This window comes from Megalobrama amblycephala, linkage group LG11 (genome assembly GCF_018812025.1).
Source record: "Megalobrama amblycephala isolate DHTTF-2021 linkage group LG11, ASM1881202v1, whole genome shotgun sequence".
NCBI classification, from domain to species: domain Eukaryota; kingdom Metazoa; phylum Chordata; class Actinopteri; order Cypriniformes; family Xenocyprididae; genus Megalobrama; species Megalobrama amblycephala.
In genome coordinates this window covers 35,432,751-35,452,762 of record NC_063054.1, presented here as the reverse complement: position 1 = coordinate 35,452,762, position 20,012 = coordinate 35,432,751, and the positions used below count along the sequence as shown (strand labels likewise).

At 36.5% G+C, this 20,012-nt stretch overlaps 1 protein-coding gene and 1 long non-coding RNA gene across 6 annotated transcripts in view; one reads left to right on the top strand and one right to left on the bottom strand.

Moving 5' to 3' along the window:
• Positions 1 to 6,358, top strand: part of dnmt3aa (DNA (cytosine-5-)-methyltransferase 3 alpha a) — a 59,808-nt gene extending 53,450 nt beyond the window's left edge. For 2 of the 5 annotated variants that reach the window (XM_048207728.1, XM_048207730.1), the window contains 5 exons: positions 184 to 332; positions 1,383 to 1,486; positions 1,563 to 1,632; positions 2,464 to 2,582; positions 3,652 to 6,358. In XM_048207728.1, the coding sequence (XP_048063685.1) occupies positions 184 to 332; positions 1,383 to 1,486; positions 1,563 to 1,632; positions 2,464 to 2,582; positions 3,652 to 3,793 (584 nt within the window). In that variant the 3' untranslated portion in view covers positions 3,794 to 6,358. Of the gene's footprint in view, positions 1 to 183; positions 333 to 1,382; positions 1,487 to 1,562; positions 1,633 to 1,944; positions 2,082 to 2,463; positions 2,583 to 3,651 lie in introns of all 5 variants that reach the window. The other 3 variants (XR_007187156.1, XR_007187157.1, XM_048207729.1) reach the window with 3 other exon arrangements.
• Positions 6,359 to 6,824: 466 nt separating this feature from the next.
• On the bottom strand, positions 6,825 to 19,338 carry LOC125278507. The gene is made up of 2 exons (XR_007187158.1): positions 19,201 to 19,338; positions 6,825 to 6,907 (listed from the first exon to the last, which is right to left on the bottom strand). It is a non-coding gene; the product is annotated as an uncharacterized LOC125278507 (long non-coding RNA).
• Positions 19,339 to 20,012: the final 674 nt, after the last annotated feature.

The window sequence follows — 20,012 nt, the reverse complement described above, 5'->3', positions numbered from 1 at the left end:
CATTTTGTCAGAATCTCTGGTAAATTACATGTTTTGTTTAGTTGTCTATTCAGAATCGTGGGAGAATCATGATCTGTATTTTAAACCAAAAATTTGTGATTCTCAGTTTATCAAGAATCATGCAGCTCTGGTGTGTATCGATGCATTTGTGTTGTATTAAGTGTTTGTCCGTGTGATGTGCAGAGGGCACCGGGCGTCTGTTTTTTGAGTTCTACCGGCTGCTTCACGAAGCACGACCCAAAGACGGAGACGACCGACCGTTCTTCTGGCTGTTTGAAAATGTTGTTGCCATGGGAGTCAGTGATAAAAGGGACATCTCACGCTTTCTGGAGGTGTGTTCACACACACACACACACACACACACACACACATTCATGCGTAAAGTGAATCATGTGTGGTGTTCATCAGCACTGCCCTCTTGTGGTTGTGCATGTAACAGTCTATGTGTACAGTAGCACAAAATGGATTTGGACAATGAAAAATGTCTGAATTTCGCATCTGATTAACACAAAGTCACAAAGTGAAATACTTTTTATCTTTATTTTCAACATTGATCTATTGTTTTATCATTTAAATCCTGACTTTTTTGTATTGAGGTGGGAAACAGTTAACAAAAATGTTTTTAAATGAAACTTTTTTAAATTAAATTTTTCATGTTAGTAGTATTTTTTTTTTAAACTAATGCAGTGACATTCAGGCAATTATCCAAATGCATTTTGGAGTCTATCTATCTGTCTATATAAATGCACAACATTTTCATGTTTCATATTGATAATAATCAGAAAAAATAAAAAAGGTTATTGTGACTTTTTTTATACAATTGTGGCATATAAACTCGCAATTCTGACTTTTTTGCTCATAAGGTCATGTTATAAAGTCAGAATTGCAAGATAAAGTCACAAATCAGCCTATTTGTCCTCAGAATTGGACTTTATAACTTGCAGTTGCGACTTTATATCTTACAATTGTGTGAAATGAAGTCACAATTGCGAATTAAAAAGTCGCAAGTATGTTTTTTATTTTTATCCAGTGGCGGAAACAAGCTTCCATATAAATGTTTCTTGAGCAGCAAATTATCATATTAGAATGATTTCTGAAGGATCATGTGACACTGAAGACTGGAGTAATGATGCTTTGATCACAGGAATAAATTACATCTTAAAATATATTCACACAGAAGCCAGTTATTTTAAATTTTAATAATATTTCACAATTTTAGTGTATTTATTGTATTTGTGATCAAATAAATGCAGCCTTGATAAGCAGAAGACACTCTTTCAAAAACATATTGAAGGCCTGCAAATACTGTTTAGTGAAACTCATTGACAGTCATTTTGTAAAGAATGCACGTACTGAAATTCCTCATCTCTCTGTGCGTCCAGTGTAATCCAGTAATGATCGACGCTAAGGAGGTGTCAGCCGCACACAGAGCTCGATACTTCTGGGGCAACTTACCTGGAATGAACCGGTACAATCTACAATATGAGTGAGATTATCTGTTGTTGGTAGTGTTTGACTTACATGTGAAAAATGAGCATCCAAACAAACTCTCTCTCTTTCAGGCCACTGACTGCCATGGCAAATGATAAACTCGACCTGCAAGACTGTCTGGAGCATGGACGCACAGCTAAGGTGTGTGTGTTCAGTTTGTTTTATTATAGTCAAGTCACCTTTATTTATATAGCGCTTTATACTATGTAGATTGTTTCAAAGCAGCTTTACATTGAGGACAGGAAAATGATTCAGTGATGCACAGTTCAGTTCAGATGTACAGCAGCTCTAGGAGAAAATAGTTCAGCTGAAGTCAGTTCAGTGCTAGTTCAGTTCTGTTGTAAAGATCATCAGTTATTAAATGAGTTCATTTCATCTATAAAGCAGCTCTGCAGAAAACAGTGATCCAGTAGTGTCAGTGCAGTCAAATCAATAATACTGTTTGATATTAAGTGTCCCCAACTAAGCAAGCCAGAGGCGACAGTGGCAAGAACCCAAACTCCATCAGGTGACAGAATGGAGAAAAAAACCTTGGGAAAAACCAGGCTCAGTCGGGAGGCCAGTCCTCCTCTGGCCGACGAAAGAACACGGTGTGATTATGATTATTATACATGAAAAGATCATGATTTCAGTATGAATTGTTCAGGACAGTTTGTAATTATTCAGATAATTTGTTATTATTGACTGTATCCAGACATAATTTAACATGGAGGTTTGAGTCTTGTTTAGGGCACTTTGAGGCAGAACTTTATATTGTGGTTTGCTTGAGTCGATTAATTTTCAAGTATTTCAGATTGATGCCCCTAAATGTAGCAAAAAACTAAACAAATAGTGATTGGTTATTGTCCATGTCAGTCTCTTCCTCTCTAAATGGGTTGTTCTTGGCCCATGTCGACAGACTAGCTACGTGACACTAGGTTTGGGTGGCCGACAGCGAAGTGATTTACTCTTGCACTGGCTTTGTTTTTTCAGTTCGGCAAAGTGCGAACCATCACAACTCGCTCAAACTCCATAAAACAGGGCAAAGACCAGCACTATCCCGTCTATATGAACAATAAAGAGGATATCCTGTGGTGCACCGAGATGGAGAGGTGAGGGCGGTCACATGACCGGTGCTTCTAATAATATTTCATCCCAAAGTTGAAAGCATAAAATAAACATTTCTATTTGGAGATTTTTTTTACAGCGTGACATTATTTTCATGACATTTGTGCATATTTCTCCCAAATTCTCGTATCCATCCTTTTAAATTAAATAGTAAATTTTTAAAAAAGTAAGTAAATAATTTTAGTATTGTTATATTGTCTCTTATTTGTCGAAGTTAATAAAAGATAAATTTAACAATAATCCAATAAAAAACCTACTCTATCATTATCACTTTCATTCAAAATTTTAGTAATTTTAATCATTTAAATAATTAATAATTTAATAATAAAATTCATATAAAATATAAAAATTATGCTAATAATAATCTAACATTAGTGTCCAAATACATTTTTGAGTCACTGTACATATTTATATCAGTAAATTATTATTATTATTATTATTTTTAAGAAATAACTTCAGCAAGGACACATTAAATTGATCAAAAGTGACAGTAAAAAATATAAAATATTAAATAAAATAAAATATTTCTATTTCAAATAAATGCTGTTTTTGAACATTTTGTTCATCAAAGAATCCTGAAAAAAATCGTTAAATGTATAAAATATTTATAAATAATTTAGTATTTTTGTACTGTCATTTATTTGTTGTCAATAATAAAAAATGTAATAAAATTTAAATAAATATATAAATAATTTTAGTGTTGTTGTGCTGTCTTTTATTTGTTGTTCATAATAAAAAAAAATTAAATAATTGTAAATATTACATAATCCAGTAAAAACAATGCTATTACATCTTCAATGAGAATAATCGGAAATAAATATAAACTTTTTTCTGGAACTTTTTTTCATATAAAATGAAAATTTAATTTTAAATTAAGAATTTTAGTAATTTTAATATTTAATAATTTTGTAACAAAATTAATATATAATAATGATATAATAATAATATTAATAGTCATAAAAATTACATCCAGATGCAAAAAATGTGCTATAATAATCATATCATTATCTAATTACGCTATATAATAATAAATATATATTGTTCATGTTACAGAGTGTTCGGCTTCCCCGTCCATTACACTGACGTGTCTAACATGAGTCGTCTCGCCAGGCAAAGGCTTCTGGGAAGGTCATGGAGTGTGCCCGTGATTCGCCACCTCTTCGCTCCTCTGAAGGAATACTTCGCCTGTTTCTGAAGCTCCGCCCACCACACGGCATGATGGCGTCGTGACGTCCCTCCTCTTCCTTTCCTTTCCAATAAGCTCCACCTTCTTGTGTTCATTTATTTTTGCTCGTGGCCTGTGAATGTCTGGTGCTATCCCAAGATTAATGTTCAACCCACTAGACAGCCACACTTCACATATTTATTTGGAGTCCACATTTTTAATTTTCTTGTATTTTATTGTCCGTCGTTTTAGATTTTTTTTTGGTCATTTTCCAACTGTGACAACTCTCTCTCTCACAAAACTGACAGAGACAAAATGTGAGTGTGTTTGCAAGTGTATGTTTGTCCGAGCGCGAAAATATAGAGCACAAACCGCTGGTTAACTAGTGTGAAACAGAAGCAGACGCTCTCTGAATACTCGAACCGGGCGAGTCCTTTTCCCCGACCCTAAATCTGATGTTGCAGCGTAAACTAACTAGGTAAGATGTGGCAACTTTCAAGCGTCATGAGTCAAGTCATTGTTCTGACCTCACTGAAAGCGAAATGCTGCGGTGAACAGTCAAAATCACACTGAACACATATATAATGTTTTATATATCTCACGGAAAATATGTGCAGGTCATGCTTCACCCTAATATCAAAAGAAAAAAATCAGAAATTATAAACAGCACCATGATTTTTATGACAAAAGCACATTTCCCCCTCCCAAATTTCATTATATATATATTAGTGCTGTCAAACGATTAATCGCAATTAATCGCATCCAAAATAAACGTTTGTTTTTACATAATACATGTGTGTGTACTATGTATATTTATTATGTATATATACATAAACATGTATGCATAAATATTTCTTAAATAAATACATGTATGTATGTGTATTTATATATACATAATATCATTAGAGGTCGACCGATATCGGATTTTACCGAAAACTAGGTTGGACCATACTTGCCGATAAGTGATTAATCAGCCGATAGTTTTTAAAATGGATACTGGATAAATAATAATAATAAAATAACACTAAGTAAAACAGTGCTGAACTTTTTTTATAAATAAGTACTGAACCATGAAAATGTGCTAAATGAAATAAATTAATATGAATATATTAATTAGATAAATAATCTTTGCCTCTATTTTAGAACACTTGATGATCATCTAATCCAAATACCAAAATATGTATTGCAGTGACGATAAAGAAATGAAATCGGATGCGTTTCTGATTTGTTTATGTTTCTGTCGGCTGCATGAACTTTCACACGTCGCTTTAAATATGCAACTTCGCTGGCTAATGAAAGCATAAAAGTGACCAGCTGAATATACACTAGTGCAAATAGATGAAAACAATCGTGACGTTAAACGTTTGGGTCGGATTTGCGTGCGTTTTGTCATGTTGTTTCAAACGCTTGAGGTGCTACTAATGTTAGCGTCCTCTGAGCCTGATCACATACATAGGGTAGCCTAGCACTGCTGTTCTTTTTCTGCTAATGCAGCATCTAGTCAGCAAATTAATTATTTTATAATGATATGACAGCATGTACTGTAGTGTACTGTATTCAACCATTTCGCTGTCGGTGTTTTAAATGCGATCTCCTGCAGCCTCATGTGTCAAAGTAAACAACAGCGCAGTGTTAGTATTTATTTGGCCTCTAGAGGCCGCTAATCTACTGTATGATGACGAGCAGACCCTTTTCAGCCGCTCCAGTCTCCTAATATAGCTCTTCCAACGGAAAAAACTATCAGCAAGGATTTTTGCCGATAACCGTTTGTTCCACCAATCAACTATCGGTGCCGATTAATCGATAAATCGGTCGACCTCTAAATATCATGTTTATGAATACGTGTATATTTATATTTTTATATTTATATGTAATTTATATTATATAAAAATATAAATATTAATTTCCCAAATTTCATTGTAATGCAAATATTAATTTTTGTAGCATTTATTGTAATTGATGCCAACATTTTTATATATATATATATATATATATATATATATATTACAATAGTAGTTAAACATCCAGATGCATTATGGTAATGATAATTTGGGGGAAAATGTGGTTAAAGTTGTTATAAAAATAAATCCAAAAGGTCCTAAAAATAGGTTTTGTTTTTCGATTTTTGGATGAATTTTTACCTCAGACATATTTACAAGAGATTAAGCATTAAGCAGTGCTGTGTATTATTTCTACCATTACATGTATAGAAATCAGGTGAATCGCGGTTAGTTTGGACAGCCTTATATTAACATTATCACTTGCCGAATTATCATGTCGTGCCTGGTTAGGATACGTGTCTGTAACATCGACACAAACATCATTTTCATGCATAAACACACTTTTCCTGTGAGAGAGAAGATGTGCTTGAAGAATCAACAATACACTGTTTACAGGTTACGCTCTTAATACGGTACTACTAAACTACAGTAACTATTCACTCACAACTCCACTAACTCGACTATGGTGCTCTCTCTCTCTCTCTCTCTCTCTGTCTCCCTGTCTCTCTCAGCAATACAAACGCAGCACGCAGTCCTGTATGATGCCTTTCTGCTGGAGCCTATAGGGCACATGTGAGAGAGCTGTGTCACATCACACACACACACACATGCACGCTGAGAGCTGTTACACACTCATACACATTCATGTAAAAGGATAGGGTAAAATTAAATGACTCACCCTCACCGAAGAAAGTAAGTCGTACAGATTTGTAATGACACGAGGGTGAGTAAAGAAGACAGATGTTTCATTTTGGGAGTGAACTACTTCTTTCTGAGAGAAGTTTATTTTCATGTTGTTCGCTGTCGTCTCTGATGCAATATTCCGCCAGCAGACAGAAGCTGACCTTCCGCATGGAATTATTTGCATCCGATTCTGCCAGATCTTGCCGTTTTCACTCCACACTTGTCCAGACACCACCACTCTTACTGTGTTCAATGTTTGTGTGTGTTCAGTCAGGTATCAGGGATGTTGTGTAGTTTTTAGCCCCTGCATGCGTTTCTCCTGTTGGTGCTGGAACTCAGTGGTGCCGCAGATACTCCATGGTGCAGCTTCATGGTGCTTCGTTCTCACTCTCTCCTGACTTGCGTTCTGCTCCCGGTTCAGCTCGGCTACGTTCACGCCGCAGATGCGTGTGGCCCATATCTGTTTTTTGACAACAGTGTGAGTAAAAATTACATTTTCGTCTTCCAACGGAGATTTAACATACACTACCATTCAAAAGTTTGGGGTCGGTAAGATTTTTTTTTAAGGAAATTAATGCTTCTATTCAGCAAGGATGCATTTAATAAAATAATAGTGACAGTAAAGACGTTTATAATGTTACAAAAGATTCTTTTTCAAATAAATGCTGTTCTTTAGAACATTCTATTCATTAAAGAATTCTGAAAGAAATGTATCATGGGTTCCACAAAAATATGAAGCAGCACAACTGTTTTCAACATTGATAATAATAAGAAATGTTTCTTAAGCAGCAAATCATCATATAGGAATGATGCAGAAAATTTCAAATAAATTACATTTTAAAATATATTCAAATAGAAAATTTGGAATTGTGATAATATTTCATAATATTACTGTTTTTGTTGTATTTTTGATCAAATAAATTAAGCCTGACTTTAAAAAAAAAAAAAAAAAATCTTATCGATCCCAAACATTTGAATGGTAGTGTAGTTGCATTCTTAACTCTTTCCCTGCCATTTGTTTTTTTATTTTATTTTTTTTATAAATAAATAGATACATTTGCCAGCCACCACCAGCATTTTTGCTAATTTTCGCAAAAATTTCATGGCCCACAGAAGACTACAACATGCATAAGCAATGCTTTTATCACTTGTTTCTGCTCCTTTTTTTGGCCTTGTTTTGATCCGGAGATTCTGTACCCTTTCAGAAGATGCGTTATAGCGCCCTCTACCGTATAATAGTGAAAAACAGAAAATTATGTAAATGGCAGGAAAGCGTTGTCTCATAAATTACGGAAAATTTCATTAATGGCATGGAAAGAGTTAATTTAACTTGCTATAAATTAACTAAATAAAGTTAAAAAAAGGAAATTTATAATATTACAATGATAATATCTTTCTTTATAAAATATAATGGGGTCCTAAAGTCTGAGGCCAAATTGGATTCAAATTGTAATTTAAGCATATTTTATTTTAGAATCTGAATCAGGCTCTTGCGGTGTGAACGCAGCCTTTCTCTCTCTCGTGCTGAACTGCGTACGGATCAGCCCGCGTGCTAATCTACAGGCTGACTAGCATTGTGTTTCTACCGTTCTGGTTTTTGATAGTCTGATATATTCAGTGCTCCTTGCTCGGGATTCTGGGAAAGTGGCCCATCTGTGTGATGTCATAAAAGCTGGTCACTTGGTGCTCCCAGAATCCAGAATCTTCTGGTGCAATCGGAGAGTTCACACTTGGATTACGTGCAAACTGGATTACTGTACAACTCTACTACGTGTGCTGTTTTATAATCCTGTTTCAGATCTGAAGTAAACAGGACTCTGGTGCTCACAGAGATGTGCTACGAAACCGAGGATTTTTGTACGAATTTGATTAATTAAATTGGCCCTCGCTGGAGGGAAGAGTTTATACAGATCACATTTCAACCGGGAAAGGACACTTTTTTGGTTTCTCTAATCAAACTAGCACATTAGACTACTTCTTATTTGAGAGTTGCTCATTTCTTTGAACTTTTGGCTATGTTGAAGCCAGTCAACCAACTCATTACCTGAAAGACAGTTTTATTTTTTTTTTGCAGATTCAGATTCAGACCTGAATGGTTATATATCACAGTTGATGTTGAAATATGCTTATGGCCCACAGGTTATAGTAAACTTCTGCTTTAGCTCATGCTCAGAAACCGATCTTAAAGGAAAACATCCTGCCTTTTAGATGTTTGAAGTTATTGGATTGTTGCTTGATTATAATAATTCACTTTGGGCAAATGTGATTCAAAACACCTTGTTATTTTAGTCCATTTTTGTCATAATTTGAGAGAGTAAGTGTCTAGCAATCTCAATTTGCCATGTTTAAATGCAAAAAAGTTGGCTTATTCTGTCTACAAATGCCTCGCAGAGATAACACCGACAATTTTTGTTGCCAAAAAGGTTTTAATGAAAACTCTCTCCAGAAAGCTTGCATGCATTTACATGACCAGCATGTCTTTTGTTAGGTTTTGAAGACAAATGTCATCCCAACCCCTTTAACCCTAAACATTTTATTTTGCTCCAGTATCATTTAGTGTGTGTTCACACTTGTAGTTCAGTTTTCTTGGCTCTTTCGGTCCAAAAAAAGAAAATACGTTTAGTCCTGGTTCATTTAGCATTCACACTGTCATTTTTAAGATCGAACTTAAAGATGCAAAACAAAAAAAACGGCTTTGTACTGGGCTAAACATGTATTTTTACCAGCTGAGAACTCATGAAGAGCATTTAAAATGTGTAAAGAAGTCAAAACTTTGCCAGGAATTTCTGTTTCACACAAACGAAGATCTGTTGCAAGGAGACGGTGTTGCCGACACCTGTACCGAACTGTGATGGGCAACGTAGGAACCAGGTGTGCTTGAGCATTCTGTCCGTTTTAGCGTCACGTCTTGTGACCATCACGTTCTGTTTTGGATTCATCTAGATGTCTTTGGTCCTTGTTGCGTTCATATTTCAGTCGAATCGCACCGGAGTTCATTTGGAAGCGGACACCCTGAATAGATGGGTCTCGGTCCCGCTTGTACCAGGATTCGGATGCAAGCGTTCACATTTGTTCAAATGAACCACACTAACGGAGCAATCGCAGCAGAGTTCATTTCAATCAAACCAAACCTGCCAAGTCTAAGAGTTCAAGATGTTGAAAGCGAATATCTAAAATGCAGGATGTTCTCCTTTCAGGGTTCGCTTGGTAGGATCCAACTCCTTTAGCGGGATCTTTGTGGCACTGTGCTGGGTCGAACCGCTCGTAGCCTTAGAGTCTGTTTGTGTTCGTTTGGTGAAGGCTGGTGAATCTCGTAACGCAACGTGAGGTTTGATTGTTATTAGTCGAGACTTCAGTGGTAAATGAATTGTACATAGATAAGTTTGCCTCTTTTGTTTTCTTTTTTTTTTTAGAAATTTATTACATTTTGTGTGCTGGGTGTTTTTGAATTCTTTTAGAGTAATTATGCCGTTATTATTGGCTAGTGTATGATTATATGCATGGCTGTTATAATAAAGGGGGTGGAGCTCTGAGTCAGAGGTGGCCGTGTCCAATAAATTTCTATTTATGAACCCGTGTGGGGAAGGTGATCGACAGGTGATGCGTTTGAGAGCCGACCAACCGTTTTCAGCTAAAAAGGAGGCGGGGGGTCTTGCGTGAGCTTATTTTAGGAATAATATCTCGACGCAAAGAGACCGTGAGGGTTGTTTCAAAAAGGTGCTATACATTATTCTTAATAAATGATGAATTAGAAAAGAATGACGTGAAACTATATCGTTGAGAAGTGACTTGGTCTTGACAATGACTGTTTTATGTTGTGTAGTCTTGAAAAAGCACTATTATTTTACTCTTTTATGAATATATTAACAAAAGGCATTTTAACTTTGTACTTGATGAAAATGTAAAAGTAAAAAAGACGAATAAAAATGTACAGATTCATGTGTTTTAGCCTAGACATTACTGTAGTATGTGCCTCTCAGTAAGAAACATTCATTCATACTGTATTCGCATGCTGCCTTCAGGTCACGTCGGAGCGATTCTATTTACGAGTCGAGCGCACGTGAACGAACGCCGTCTCTTGAATTTTTGAGTTTTGTATCTTATTGGTCATAATTTGGTTTTCATTGCAAATGTTGGCTGCATAATTTACATTGGCATGTACTGTCGAAGAAAATTATCTATAAAACGTGTCGATTTATGGGGAAACAAAACCACCCTTTCCATCATTCCCTGCACTTAAAGGGATAGTTCACCCAAAAATGAAAATTATCCCATAATTTAATCGCCCTCAAGCCATCCTAGGTGTATATGACTTTCTTCTTTCAGACAAACACAAGAGGTCAGAGGTCACTCTTCTACAGGTTATGGCTGTACGCGAGTCTAGTTCCGGAAGTTAGTGATTATAGTTTATAAAGTTAAAAATATGGATGTTTTTCTTACAAAAACGCATCGCTTCACTTCAGAAGGCATTTATTAACCCCCTGGAGCCTTGTGAGTTTGGGCTTAAATAAAAATGGCACCATTCACTCCCATTATAAAGCTTGGAAGAGCCAGGATATTTATTAATATAACTCTGATTGTGTTCATCTGAAAGAAGAAAGTCACCCAGGATGGCTTGAGGGTGAGTAAATCATGGGATAATTTTCATTTTTGGGTGAACTGACCCTTTAATGCACATCTTTTTCTCTTCTCTTTCTGCTAAAAAGCTTCTTGTGTTTGTCAGGAAATGAAATATGAAATGCATTTTATTTTCGGTCACTTCAAATTGACTTTCGAACTCGTAAGTAGGAGCTTCCCCGGAGGACTTGAAGGCAGCATTACTGTACACTGTTACCTAACTGCTTGGAAGTGATGGCAAAACTACATTACCCAACATTCCTTTCTACAAACTCCCTCCATGTACTCTTGCTAAGGTCAGACTATAATGTTTTTTTATATATGATTGTTGTTGCCTCAATATTTATTGCCCTACAGCCTCGTCCATCTGATCAGTCCACAGGTCTCTCTCTCTCTTATACTTCCTTTCTTCACCCGCTGTAACACACATTTAGCCTCACTCTCTCTCTCTCTCTCGGCGTGGCTGTAGTTCTGTTGTGTTTCGATGGTCTTTGGAGTGTTATAGTAGCAGTTCATCCTTCCATAATTCTCTCTGTACGCAGTGAAAGGAGAGATGGCCGAACACAGCGGCTCCTTTCCTGTGCACTTGTGCTGGGGAACACTTGAATTAAATGTACTGTTTTTGTGCTAAAATCACCTTCGTCGTGTCTTTCTTATGGTGCGAGAGAAGATCTTTAACATCCCACTGACCAACTTGAAACAACACACTGACTGTTTTTGAGTAGTTGAAATGAAATGCTGCCATTCCAGTCCATCTAAATCTATTTTAAAGTTGTTTTGAATAAATTACTATTTACTGCCCTATACAGGGAGTGCAGAATTATTAGGCAAGTTGATTTTCTGATCATATTTTTTTCCCAAGCACATTTTACCAATTCCAATCCACATCAATCTTAATAACTACTATTAATATTGTTTTTAATCATTTATAAGTGATATATAATTGTTCATGAAGGCTGGAAATGAAAAATGCCTTATATTCAGGTGTGCAGAATTATTAGGCAAGTTTTCTTTTACAGGCAAAATGAGCCAAAAAAGAGATTTAACTCAGACTGAAAAGTCAAAAATTATTAAATACTCATGAGAAGGACGCAATACTAATGCAATACTAGAAATTGCAAAGTTAAAGCATGACCAAGGGACAGCAAAATGCTCATTGGGTCAGCGGGGTCAGACAAAAACAGGTGGAAAAGAAAAGACACATGTAAACTGCAAAATAATTAAGAATTAAGTGTGAAACCATCAGGAACCCTTTAGTCTCCAGCGCCACCATTTTCCAGAGCTGCAACCTACCTGGAGTCTCCAGAAGTGCAAGGTGTTAGGATCTCAGAGACTTAGGTTAGCTAAAGAATCCTAAAAAATGACCTGCACTTGATAAGAATCACAAGCTGAAGTGTTATAAAATACATGAAGACTGGGTTTTTATAGGCCTTATAAACAGACAGCTTGAGAGTGACTCCTGAAGGACCAGCACCACATCCTCTTGTACCACTGTTTGAAGAATTTATCTTCCAGAATCTGGCAGTAAGTTTTGGAAGATCATTTTTAGTCCATCTCTGCAAGACAGACATTTCAGGATAAGAGATGGACTAAAAGTGAACTCAAACACCTTACTGCCAGATTCTGGATAAATTCTTCAAACAGTGGTACAAGAGGATGTGGTGCTGGTCCATCAGGAGTCATTCTCAAGCTGTCTGTCTATAAGCCCTATTAAAACCCAGTCTTCATGTATTTTATAACACTTCAGCTTGTGATTCTTATCAAGTGCAGGTCATTTTTTAGGATTCTTTAGCTAACCTAAGTCTCTGAGATCCTAACACCTTGCACTTCTGGAGACTCCAGGTAGGTTGCAGCTCTGGAAAATGGTGGCGCTGGAGACTAAAGGGTTCCTGATGGTTTCACACTTAATTCTTCACCTTAATTCTTAATTATTTGCAGTTTACATGTGTCTTTTCTTTTCCACCTGTTTTTGTCTGACCCCGCTGACCCAATGAGCATTTTGCTGTCCCTTGGTCATGCTTTAACTTTGCAATTTCTAGTATTGCATTAGTATTGCGTCCTTCTCATGAGTATTTAATAATTTTTGACTTTTCAGTCTGAGTTAAATCTCTTTTTTGGCTCATTTTGCCTGTAAAAGAAAACTTGCCTAATAATTCTGCACACCTGAATATAAGGCATTTTTCATTTCCAGCCTTCATGAACAATTATATATCACTTATAAATGATTAAAAACAATATTAATAGTAGTTATTAAGATTGATGTGGATTGGAATTGGTAAAATGTGCTTGGGAAAAAAATATGATCAGAAAATCAACTTGCCTAATAATTCTGCACTCCCTGTATACCTGTTCAGCAATCCTCTGGGCAACCCCGTTGTACAAATAATTTGTTTCATTCTGATTTTTCAATAAAATCAGTATCTGAATGACATATTCTCCTACACTCTTAAAACTCAAAGTTCTTTATTGGCACCGATGGTTCCATGAAGAACTTTGAACATCCATGGAATCTTTCCATTTCAAAAAAGGTACTTTTTAGTACAAAAAAGTTCTTTAGATTATTCAAAAGTTACTTGAAGAACTGTTCACTGAAAGGTTCTTTGGAGAAACAAAAATGGTGAAAACTGGAGTTCATAATACGGTCCATTTCTTTTGAGAACCCACATGTCAAGAAAATTAAAAAATGAGCCCATGTAAAAATATAACAAAATCATGGACCTCATTATATTCTCTTACAAAAAATACAAAAAAAATTCATCAATATATCTTTACCGCCTCAAAATCTTTTTAATGAATGGGTTCACATTTGTTAAAGGTGCAGTGTGTAAATTTTAGTGGCATCTAGTGGTGAGGTTGAGAACTGCAACTAACGGCGCACACCCCTCTCTTTTGGAGAAGCCGTCTGGCCGACATGTTGTCGTCTGAGAGAGCAGAGAGTAGCTTGTGTAAAGCAATGAGGTTTATTCTTACTTCTAACAAGAACGGTACCTGCTTCTAATAAACCAGACGACTACTTCTACTACTACTACTACTTTGTGCATATTCAACGTAGTGGCGATGCAAGCTGCCTCTAAAAACACGAACGATTTAGAAGAACAACAACGTAGTGATGAAACATGCTCTGTAGAGTGTTTGTCCATTTAGGGCTGCTGTAGAAACGCAAAATGACAACTTGACAACCCGCGGTATATGAGATAGAAATGGCTCATTCTAAGGTAATAAAAACATAACGGTTCATTATGTTTTTATTATAAAAGGTCTTTATGTACCACTGAAAACAGTTATGTATATTATATTGCATTTCTGTCAATAGATCCTCCCAAATTTTACACATTGCACCTTCAAAAACATAATGTTCCAAAAAAAACAATTGTCATAAATTGGCAAATAATTGCATAATTTGGAGCAAAGATCAATCCCATCACTGTCCTACTCATTTGTAAGTAGAAGTCCTCATCAAAACCAAAATAGTTATATTTCAGAACATATGATGCCATCTGACTTATAAAATTTGAGGGGTGCCGGTGTTTGACCAATCAACATACACTTATGTCACTGACAGTTCCTATAGTGCTGGTTTAGACCCTACTCTGAAGTAGGAGCTTATTTAGTTCCTCCAAAAGGAGTAGCTAGAACTAAAATTGTTCCTAGTTCCTGCGGTGCGAACATACCAAAATCCAGGTACTTCAGCCAATAGTTCTAGGAACCTCCGATACAAAAGCCGCTAAAGTTGATAAAAGAGAATCATTTTGAGCCACTAAAGGATGACCCGATGGCTCAATAAGTTGTTTATGAATTTTAGCCAGGGTATAAAAAACAGGTCTAATAGGATGTTGACAATATAGAAAATCAAACACAGTTTAAAAATTCCACCCTTGAGTTTTAGCATCACTCAAGAAAGCGAATGAGCCAAAACATTATAACCACCTGCCTATGCTGTTGATCCTCCGCATGCTGCCAAAACAAGACGTTTTCAGCAGGTGGAGCCACAGTGGATTGAACTTGTTGGTCCAGCACATCCTACAGATGCTCAACTGGATTAAGATCTGGGGAATTTGGAGGCCAGAGCAACACCTTGAACTCTTCATCATGTTCCTCAAACCATTCCTGATCAATGTGTGCAGTGTGGCAGAGTTTATCCTGCTGAAAGAGTCCACCGGGAACACCATTGTCATGAAGGGGTGAACCTGGTCTGTAACAATGTTTAGGTATGTGGCATGTGTCAAATTTACATCCACATGAATGACAGACCCAGAGTTTCCCAGCAGAGCATTGCCCAGAGCGTCACACCCCCTCCACCGGCTTGTCGTCGTCCCACAGTGATCCTGGTGCATCACTTCCCCCGGAAAATGGTGCACACATACATGGTCGTCCACGTGATATAAAAGAAAACGGGACTCATCGGACCAGGTGACCTTCTTCCACTGCTCCAAGGTCATGTGCCCATTGTAGGTGCTTTCGATGGTGGATGGGTCATCATACACAGCCCCATACGCAGCAGAAGCATTGTGTGTCGTGACACATTACTTCCATAACCATCATTAAAATTTTGTGTGACTTGTGCCACAGTAGACCTTCTGTTGTCTCGGTCCAGACGGGATAGCCTTCGCTGCCTTGTGCATCGATGAGCCTTGGTCGCCCAACACCCTGTCGGGACCGGGAGAAACACACAGGCCTTGCCGTTTCAGAGATACTCTGACAAGGGCCAAATTGTTAAAGCAAGGCGACTCAGATCTTTATTCCTGCTTATTTCTCCTGCATCCAACATGTTGATTATGAGAACTGATTGTTTGTTCAACTTCTAATCTACTCAGACCTTCATATGTGGCCTTGTTGGGAAATGCTTGATAAAAGCTAGTTGGCTCAAAAGAAAGTTTTTTAATAAACAAATGTTGATTAAAAATGTTTTTCTTTGTCATTAGCTGCTGGGGGACTGCAATGCCCCTGATCGGGACATCTGTGCCATGTCAGACCACCCTGAACTGATCGGGCGGTGGATGTTATAACTGCAACCCAAAATACACTACCATTCAAAAGTTGGGAAACATTACTGTTTTTAATGTTTTCGAAAGAAGTCTCTCAAGCCTGCATTCATTTGATCAAAAATACAGAAAAAAAATGTAATATTGTAAAATATTATTACAATTTAAAATAATGTTTTTCTTTTAAATATACTTTAAAATGTAATTTATTTTTTGTGATCAAAGCTGAATTTTCAGCATCATTAAATCCAGTCTTCAGTGTCACATGATCCTTCAGAAATCATTCTGATATGCTGATTTATTACAAATGTTGTGCTGCTTAATATTTTTTTTTATAATGTGATACTTTTTCAGGATTCTTTGATGAATAAAAAGTTAAAAAAGTGCAGCATTTATTTAAATTAAATCTTTTGTAAAAATATACACTACCGTTTAAAAGTTTGGGGTCAGTATTTTTTTCTTTCTTTCTTTTTGGAAGAAATTAATACTTTTTTTCCAGCAAGGATGTGTTAAATTGATAAAAAGTGATAGTAAAGATTTATATTGTTTGAAAATATTTCTATTTTGAATAAATGCTGTTCTTTTGGACTATTTATTCATCAATGAATCCTGAAAAAAGCATCACAGTTTCCAAAAAATATAAAGCAACACAACTGTTTCCAACTTTGATAATAACTGAGTATCAAATCATCAGAATGATTTCTGAAGGATAATGTGACACTGAAGACTGGAGTAATGATGCTGAAAATTCAGCTTTGATCACAGAAATAAATTATATTTTTAAAGCATATTAAAACAGAAAACCATTATTTTAAATTGTAATAATATTTCACAATATTACTGTTCTTTTCTGTATTTTTGATCAAATAAATGCAGCCTTGGTGAGCAGAAGAGACTTCTTTCAAAAACATTAAAAATAGTAATGTTTCCAAACTTTTGAGTGGTAGTGTAATTCTACTGGAATAAAATATTTTTGTGACAATGCAAACTTGTATGGATTTCCAACACACATATGATTGATTCGGATGTGCAAGGAGCCTAATTTAAAAGTGAAAATATAAAAACTTAGCTAGATTTACATTATTTTTTAAATAATTTTGGAAATGCATATCACAGTCTTTGAAATGGGCCCATAACAACAGGGAATATTGTTTCGGGCCCCATGAGTTTTAGCAGTCACACTGCTGACACCATATGGTGACAATAGATGTCAGTGTGTTAAAATCACGCAGCATTGTGACGTTTACCTGCCTGAGAGACCTGGGCTGCGTTCCAGTTCGGTTTTTAAATGCCCTTCCCTCGCTAACTTCCCTCGGTCTCGTTGACTCGGATGTACGTCATTGCTTACGTTGCACGAGTGCCCACTTCTGGCGGAACCCTTGCAATGAGCTGAACTGGAACGTCCTAAGCCCTTGATCTCTTGGAATTCGCAATGGAGCTGATTTATTATTTATTTTTTCCCCTTACAAATTTGTTTAATACAACATTCTATATGTATATATGTGTGTTTTAAATGTTTAAAAAAATAATTAATATATCATAGAATTGTTTGCGGTAGGGTAAATTAAACGCGATATGCGCTGACGTCATAATCGTGTTGCATTGTGGGTTATGGAGCTGCCTGAAGTGTACATGTGAAGTAGACTCGCTCCCTCGGTTAAAATCGAGGATTCCCTCGAGGGGGACCCTGCGTTCCAATGTCCATACTATCCATCCTACATAGTATGTGAGATTAAAATAAGTGTGTCCCAAAGCATAGTATGTTGAAAAGAGTATGCCAAAAGTCCCCGGATGGTCTACTATTTCCGGTAGATTTTCGAAGTGTGGATTCGTGTACACTATAAAGGCTAATATTGCCCACAACCCATTGCGCGTTGGACGAGGATTCAGTTCAGAACTACAAACACGAGTAAAAAGTGTTAAAAAACTACAAAACATGGCGGATACGCGCGATCGACGCTGAGAGGTTGTTTGAGTGACTAATAATCAGTTTAACCTGATAGAAAATATATATTTAATGTTATCCGTGTTATTTTTCATCTGCAAATACCAATGTGGACTTTTATAAAGATCCGAATGGCCATTAACTTTTAAATGCGTCATTATGCATTAACATGAGGAGAGTTCTCCACATGAAAGACCCGCGACTGCATATCAACGTGCTGCATTTCTCTCCGATACGGTAGGAAATTAGCTAAATGAAATGTGGAGGATGTAAGATGATTGACAGGTCAGTTTACGGTGACTGGATGCGACAGAGAGCAAAGACGCGATTGTATGACGTGACAGTATGTCCCAAAGCTTGTCTACTCTTTTGCTACACACTCAAAAGTAAGTACTTTTTGTTCACAGAAAGAGTGCATACTTTTAGGGCGTAGTATAAGTAGGCGAATAGGGACGCAGCAGAAGTGTTTAGGGAAGTTCGCGAGTGCGTGTCTAAAACTGGAGTGGAACGCAGCCCAGCTGTCTTGAGTTTCGTTTCTCACAAACAGACGCTCACTCCACAGCCACGGGTCTATCCGAGGATCACAGTCATCAACAAAATGTGGATCCTGTTGGTTATTGGGATTATTTTTTTCGTTGATGGTAAACACTTTTATACTGTTTTTAAATATTCTGACACACTATGCAGTAACACTTTACAATTAGGTCCCATTATAGTTAATGCAACTAATAATGAGAAATACATTTGTTACAGTAGGCTGTTTATTAATTAATCTTTGTTAATGTTATTTAATAAAAATAGAATCGTTCACTCTTAGTTTATGTTAGCTCATGCATATTAGTAGGTCCATTAAAATAATATTACTAAAATACAACTTTTGATTTTAATAATGCATTTTCATAATTACGAAGTAATATATCTACTTAGGCCTATTAAACATGCTCTTATTTTTGTAATTTTTTGTCATTCACAGCAAAGGTAATTAACGAGTGTCGTCTGGTTCTTCACACGGTGGCCAAGGCGGTGTGTCAGCTGTACCTGGCGCTGGTATTGCTACGTCATGCCGTTCAACACTTCGCCAGAGCTGCTTGGAAAATTTTAATCGAACCACGTGTTAATGATTTTGATCAAAAGTTATCGAGTTTTAGTACTGATGAAGAGCGCTTCTGGTACCTTTTGCCGTATTTTAGAAAGGCGGCTGTTCGTTACCTGGAGGTAGTGTGTTTGCTCTGTGAGTGTCTCTCACAGCTGCTGGCAGTCGCGTCGACGCTGTGTGTCGCTGTCGGACACGCCCTGCAGGGGGCGCTGTTTCTCGGTGTCTCTGCGGCGCGCTGGCCGCAACAGATGCTGCTTTTTAAAGAAGACGTGGATGAATGGGTGAAAGAACAGAAGCAACAGAGAGAGCTATTACAGACACAAAGAAGACAGGTGGAGGAATACCTATACCCTGATGATCAATTAAAAGGAAAAAAGAGAAAAAAGTTTGCTTGAAAAAAGTTGACAATTCCTTGAAAGTCATAATTTACTCAACCTCGTGACTTTTTTTCTTCTGTGTAACACAAAAGCAGATTTAAAATATAAGCTTTTTAATGAAGCTGACACAAACCCATTATAAAGTAGCTTATAAAAAATGTATGATTACCGCATTGGGGCATTACTATTTGTGGTGAGGTAAATGATTACAGAATTTTTTTCAAGTTTTGATGTGCTATTCTTTTAAATGTGATGTAAACAATTTACCTGTTTCTAACTACATATCTTAACATATCTGTGTTTAAGGCAGGGTTTAGATTAAGCCAGAAATGGATAAGGCCTTACATCATGGTGTGCATCTTGAGACGAAACAAAGACATATTTTTAGATATGTCAGTGCAAGTTGCTTTCAGTTAAAACATGCATTTTAGTCTGGGACTATCTTAAAGGGTTAGTTCACCCAAAAATGAAAATTATGTCATTAATGACTCACCCTCATGTCGTTCCAAACCCGTAAGACCTCCGTTCATCTTCGGAACTCAGTTTAA